This window comes from Chiloscyllium plagiosum, chromosome 41 (assembly GCF_004010195.1).
Source record: "Chiloscyllium plagiosum isolate BGI_BamShark_2017 chromosome 41, ASM401019v2, whole genome shotgun sequence".
Lineage (NCBI taxonomy): Eukaryota > Metazoa > Chordata > Chondrichthyes > Orectolobiformes > Hemiscylliidae > Chiloscyllium > Chiloscyllium plagiosum.
Genome location: NC_057750.1, coordinates 6,571,947 through 6,578,932, shown reverse-complemented (window position 1 = coordinate 6,578,932; position 6,986 = coordinate 6,571,947). Strand labels below are relative to the sequence as shown.

Here is a 6,986-nt window from a genome sequence, read left to right as displayed (position 1 = left end):
GCTGGGGCAGTGTGTGGGACGCAGTGACGGTCAGGCAGGGATGTGTGGGGTAAAGGCAGGGATGTGTCGGGTAATGGCTGGGAGGTCAGGGGTAAAGGCTGGGATGTGGGGGCTAAAGGCTGGGATGAGGGGGGTAAAGGCTGGGGTGTGGGTGTAAAGGCTGGGATATGGGGGTAAAGGCTGGGATGTGGGGTCAAGGCAGGAGGAGGACACACTGGGGGGATAGAATTGGTGCTAGCACGATTGGCCGAATGGCCTCACCAGGCCTTAGCCCTTCAGAGTCAAGTTGCCAGCCTTTGTCTCCCGTGATATGGATGGTTGTGACCGTCTGAAATTAGGCATTCTTGCATCAATCCTGATGAGAAATTTCAGCAATGTGACTTTTTTATTCATTCATGGGATGTGCATGTCCCTGACCAGACCAGCATTTATTGCCCCATCCCTAATTGCCCCAGAGCGCAGTTAAGGGTCAACCACATTGCTGTGGGTCTGGAGTCACGTGTAGGCCCAGACCAGGTAAAGATGGCAGTCTCCTTCCTAAAGGACATTAGTGACCCAGATGGATTTTTCCAACAATTGTTTCATGATCATTATTAGATTCCTAATTCCAGATTCTTTTCTTGAATTCCAATTCCACCAGCTGCTGTGATGGAATTTGAACTCAGGACCCCAGAAAAACTGGATTAATTGTTTATTGATGATATCACTAGGCCATTGCATACCCTCTCTCTTTAGTTATGTCCAAGCTCTGAACTTCCAAACTGCTCATTAAAGTGTTATTGCAATGTCCCTCTGTCCTGAGAGAATCCCTACAGTGTGTAAGCAGGCCATTCAGCCCATCTTGATACTCTGAACAGCATCCCACTCAGACCCAACCCCTACTCTACCTCTGCATTTCCTCTGGCCAATCCACCCTGACCTGCACATCGTTGGACTGTGGGAGGAAACCGGAGCACCCAGAGGAAACCCACGCAGACCGAACCCTGGTCCCTGGCGCTATGAGGCAGCAGTGCTAACCACTGAGCCACCTCAGCCCCTTTTTTCTATATTTTTGCCGTTTGAGCAGCGACATTATCGCGACAAAATAATGGGTTTTTGACCACATTTTGACAGAATGGTTGTTGTCATTGAGAGTCAGCCAGCCTTTGCACAGTACTACCAACATCATATCTTGTCTGTTGCTCTCCATTAGATGAACAGAGCAGTTATTCCATAATTGTGGGCAGCACTGCTGCCTCACAGCGCCAGGGACCCCGGTTCAATTCCTGCCTCAGGCAACTGTCTGTGTGGAGTTTGCACGTTCTCCCCGTGTCTGTGTGGGTTTCCTCCGGGTGCTCCACTTTCCTCCCCCCCAGTCCAAAGATGTGCAGGTTATGGTGAACTGGCCATGATAAATTGCCCGTAGTGTTAGGTGTAGGGGAATGGGTCTGGGTGGCTTGCTCTTCGGAGGGTCGGTGTGGACTTGTTGGGCTGAAGGGCCTGTTTCCACACTGTAAGTAATCTAATACCCAAGCCACTGTATCACAGTCCTCAGACATAGGGGAATGGGGTTCTTCACCAGGGGAGTGACCCAGAGCCTTTTATAAAGGTTAGATTCCCTAACCGCAGTAATCCTGGGCACTCAGGAAGAAGGTGAGGTTCCTCAAGAGGGGTCGGAGGGCGATTTATCCAAACGGTTCCTGGGCTGAGGGATTTTGGCGGCAAGGTCAAAGATCAGAGAAGCTGGGGTCAGTCTCCTCAGAGCGATGGAGGTTGAAGGGAGCTGTGGGCAAGGCAATGGCGGCTTTAGAGAAGGGAACAGGGCAAAGCTGTTAGCCTGAGCTTTCGATGCAAGGACCAGGGAGAGGCAAGAAGGAACAGGAGGAGGAGAAGGTGAGGGAGGAATGGCCTTCGCACAGTGAGCTGGAGGTCTCCGAAGCCAAGAGGACTTGGAAGCTGTGACAATGAATGATTTCAAATGGGAATTGGATGGGCGGGAAAATAAACTTGCAGGGACTAGAGAGACTGACTGGATTACTCGCGAGGGAGTCAGCATACTCTCAAAGGGCCCAACGGCCTCATTCTGTGTCATTATGACTCACATACACAGGACAGGTATTCCACAATTAACACCAAGTATTGACCATGGAATGTACACAGGCCCAGTTCGATTCTACGATGTCCAGAGGTGTTTTATAGCAAGCAGTCACTCTCTACCACGTGAGTCAGGTAACCAGTAACCAATCACTCTCTACCACATGTAAGTCAAGTCACCAATAATCAGTCACTCTAAGCCATTTGTAAGTCAAGTAACCAATAACCAGTCACTCTCTACCACATGTCAGTCAGGTAACCAATAACCAGGTGCGAGTGAAGTTGGAAACTGGCTAAGGGATGAGGTGTTAAGATCTCCATCTCTGTCCCAGATGCCCTTTTGCTCTGCCCAAAACATGTCAGTCTTCCAGGGTTGACCCTGAGCAAGTGTTGCAGACTGACACACTCCAAGGTCCAGGACTATGACGCACTAGAACTTGGGGACATCAGCCGTCAAGGGACAGTGGGGAAAGACCGCCCTCTGAGGTCTGCCTGCCGAAGGTGAATGGGGATCCATTCAGATAATGGACCCTCCCAGTCTCTCAACGATGTGTAAATATTAGTATTGTGTGAGTAAGAGAGATCGTTGATCTGTTGGGATTGAGTCAAAGTCCAATATTTTGTTTGTTTTCTTGACATGCAAATGTACAGAACCGAACAACTGACCGTGTGTATACACAAAGGGATTTTTTTAAACGAATAAAGTATATTTCTGAAATTAAAACACAAAGTCCCACTTCGCTGTCCAGCCTCTTGACTCTCCCGTTGGCTTCTGCAGGGACTACATCGAGCGTCTGAGGCAGAAGGTCTCCAGTGATGGTGAAGAAGAAGCCAAGAAAGCGTTGACTTCCCTGGACAGAGTGGTGAAGGGAGGGAACGAGATGCTAACACAGAGGCTGCTCGAGGAGCTAAAGGTGTGGGACCGCTCACTGTCACATCTGGGTGGGCGGTGCTTCGGCGGGTCGGTGTGGACTTGATGGGCCGAAGGGCCTGTTTCCACACTGTAAGTAATCTAATCTAATTTCCAGCGACATATCGCAACACGGTTACTGTTGGACACTGCACAACATCTGACCACCAAACGTCTCTGCCTTCCTTGTGGCTAGAGCACAAACTCAGCCCCCGTGTAACCCAAGAGCTGAAACGATCTTTGGTTACGATCAGGGTCAGTAGGTGTACAGTGGCGTCATGGCTCAATCAAAGGGATATCAAGGCGCTGGTGAGATCTGGGAGCAGTTTGCTGCCCTTATTTAAGAAAAGGTATTAATTCGTTAGAGGCAGTTCACAGAAAGTTCAGTTGGATGATTTCCAGGGATGGTGGGATTGTCTTAAGAGCAACATTTGGGGCTCTACTCAGCGGAGTTTAGAAGAGTAAGAGGTGATCTCGGTGAAACATTTCGGATTCTGAAGGGGCTTGACGGGGTCAATGCTGAGAGGATGGCTCCCCTCCTGGGAGAGTCTAGGACATAGTCTCAGAATAAAAGGGTGCCCATTTAAGACTGAGATGAGGAGGAAATCCTTCTTGAGAGTATTTGGAATTACTTGCCACAGAGAGCGGTGGGGCTAGACCCTGAAATGTACACATTTGAGGGATTGCCGTGTATGTCTTAAGGGATCGATGGAGAGATGCCAAGATGGAGAGATGGGTAGAGAGACGCCGGGAGGGAGAGATGCCGAGGTGGAAGGAGAGATGCCGAGATGGAGAGATGGATAGAGAGATGCCAGGAGGGAGGGTTGCTGAAACGGAGGGATGCCAAGATGGAGAGATGGAGAGATGGATTATGCCAAGAGAGATAGATGGAGAGATAGGTAGGTCAGTGAATCAAGGGCTACAGGGAAAAGGCAGGAAAGTAGATGTGAGGAATGTTGGATCAGCCATGATCCTATGGAATGGTGGAGCAGGCTTGAGCAGCCGAATGGCCTACTCCTGTTCCTATTTGTCATTGGCTCCCCCCCCTCCACTCCTGTTTCTGGTTGGAAAATGTCGACATTCGGTTGAGCCCAGGGTCAAAGGTTGAAGGTCACAGGTGGGGAGTGGCCATTTTAATGAGGTACAGGGAGCCCATGGCTCTTGGGAGGAAAGAGGAGGCCGATTACCCGAGTAAGGGAGGGCCTGCTGGTTCCGTCGCTGTCTCTGAGCTGGGAGGGTGCATTCACAAACATCTCTGCCTTTCATCTCCAGCCAAACTTCTCAAAGCTGCTGAAAAGCAAGTGGCTGCAAAACAAGGAGATCTTCGAAAGTATCACCACCGTCATCAAGAAACACTTCAACCAGTTTCGAAAAATGAAAAACCTCCCCTACCAGGTAAGGAGATCTTCCTCCACCTCATCGCTTTTGGAATCCAGTGACTCGATTTGGGGAGGGGCCATATTAGATTAGAATCCCGACAGTGTGGAAACCAACCCTCTGAGGAGCAGCCCACCCAGACCCATTCCCCTACCCTATATTTACCCCTGCCTAACGCAACTAACACTATGGCCAATGCACCTGACCTGCACATCTTTGGACAGTGGGAGGAAACCCACGGGGAGAACATGCAAACTCCACACAGACAGTCACCCGAGGCATGAGTCGAACCCGGGTCCCTGGCGCTGTGAGGCAGCAGTGCTAACCACTGAGCCCACCATAACACCCAACCAGCCCAGGGAGAAAATTCCGGAACAAAATAGACAGTAATTACTTGAAAAGGAACAGACTGAAAATGCTGGAGCTCAGACAAGTTGGGCCAGTATTCCTCATTGGCCAATTGTACTGGTATTTCTGTCTAGGAGGGTTCATGCCCCTGATCTATTACCATCAGTGTGCGTTAAGAAATCTCTGTGAGTTACTGCGTACAGTGTTTTCAGGATAAAGTCTCATTGTGAATAGACCTACTGTGCACAGTCTCACATTGACCCTTCCCCCCATCCCCAGCACCTATCTCCTGATTCACCAGGACATTGCCTGGTATTGCGGATATGGGGAAAGGTTAAAAAGGCTGGGATTGTATTCACTGGGAAGACAGAGGCTGAGAGAAAGACCTGACAGAGGTCTACTCAATTATAAGAGGCGTAGATAGGGCGGATAGTCCGAGGCTTTCCCCCAGGATTGAAGTTTCAGGTTCGAGGGGGAAAGTTTAAGGGGGATGTGCGAGGGAGGTTTTTCACGCAGAGGGGGGTAGGAGCCTGGAACGCACTGCCAGAAGGGGTGGGAGAATCAGGCACATTGGGGTCATTGAAAAGGCATCGGGATGGTTACATGAATAGGGAGGGAATAGTGGGATACGGACCGAATAAGGGCAGAAGGTCTGTTTTCCAGTTTAGTTACGGCATGATGATCAGCACAGGCTTGGAGGGCCGAAGGGCCTGTTCCTGTGCTGTACATCTCTTCTGTTCTTTTGATGGGGTGGGGGGGAGGGGGGAAAGGTTTGTGTGTGTCGTGATTAATGAAAAAATATGAAGGAGAAATTCCCTCAATGATTTTCAATTCAGCCAAAGAGATAAAAATGCACAATCTGGCACACTTCAAATTACAAACATACAACTAATCATCTCGTTGGAGAGCTCTTCATTATCTCACTGTGAGCTTATCCAAAGTAAGGGTTATGCAAGTCAAGAAGTTCAATGTTTTTACGCCCCACTTGTGTCAATTGACTTCAGATTTGGTGATTGTGTGTTTGCCAGCATGATTTGTTTTAATTTGTTCAAGAAATGTGGGCATTGCTGGCTAGGCCAGCATTTATTGGCCATCCCTAATTGCCCAGAGGGTAGTTAAGAGTTAATCATATTGTTGTGGGTCTGGAGTCACATATTAACTAGGCTAGTTAAAGATGGCCGATGTCCTTTTCTAATCCAATGGTTCAGAAATTGCATTAGGGAGATATTCACTATTGCAGGTGGGGGTGGAGTGCCTCTCCCTCCACCCCCCGTCCCAGTCGAAGGTGCTGTTATTCCGACCTGCTGTTAACTCCTGGTCCACTCCATCAGCTCGGGCGGAGGTTTTATATATACACTGTCGTTTGGAAGGTGAGCAGAATGTGTCCTGGCCAATATTTACAAAGCAATAAACAACATCATTGTCAAGGAATTGTTCGGAGCTGTGCAATGTTTACGAAAGCTGCTCCCCTTTGTTTACAGCTACCCCATGTTCAGGCCCAGGTACAGTCTCGCTGTCTACAGTCCTCCTATTTACAGACACACGCTGTCTCCATTTCCAGAGAAATGTCTACAATCCCAATGTATACAGTCTTGCTATTTACGGACACACGCTGTCTAGCCCCATTGTGTCTCCAGTGTCTCCATTTCCAGAGATACTGTCTATAATCCCAATGTCTACTGACCTCCTATTTACAGACACATGTTATCTCGCCCCCATTGTGTGGAGGTGCTGGTGTCGGACTGGGGTGGACAAGGTCAGAAGTCGCACGACACCAGGTTATAGTCCAACGGGTTTATTTGAAATCACAAGCTTTCGGAGGGCTGCTCCTTCATCAGGTGGAGTCATTGTGATTTTAAACAAACCTGTTGAACTCTCACCTGGTGTTGTCTGACTTCTGACCTGACTATTTACACTCCCACTGTCTACGGTCTTGCTACTTAAAACTGTATACTGTCATACTGTGTACACTCCCACGACCTACAGAAATGTGCAATCCCTGTCTATACGTGATTTGGAGATGCCGGTGTTGGACAAAGTTAAAAATCACATAGCACCAGGTTATAGTCCAACAGGTTTAATTGGAAGCACTAGCTTTCGGAGCGCTGCCCCTTTACAACCACCTGATGAAGGAGCGTCGCTCCGAAAGCTAGTGCTTCCAATTAAACCTGTTGGACTATAACTTGGTGCTGTGTGATTTTTAACACTGTCTCTACAGTGTGTATAATCCTGTTTACCACAGACTCTGTATTCACAATCCCAGTGTGTACAGTCCCAC

The 6,986-nt window shown here is 48.9% G+C and overlaps 1 protein-coding gene across 1 annotated transcript in view; it reads left to right on the top strand.

Moving 5' to 3' along the window:
- The window catches only part of LOC122542692 (exocyst complex component 3-like), a 48,046-nt gene that overhangs the window by 31,712 nt on the left and 9,348 nt on the right, over nucleotides 1-6,986 (top strand). The window contains exons 8-9 of the mRNA XM_043680671.1: nucleotides 2,805-2,987; nucleotides 4,256-4,378. Coding sequence (XP_043536606.1) covers nucleotides 2,805-2,987; nucleotides 4,256-4,378 — 306 coding nt within the window. The remainder of the gene's footprint in view (nucleotides 1-2,804; nucleotides 2,988-4,255; nucleotides 4,379-6,986) is intronic.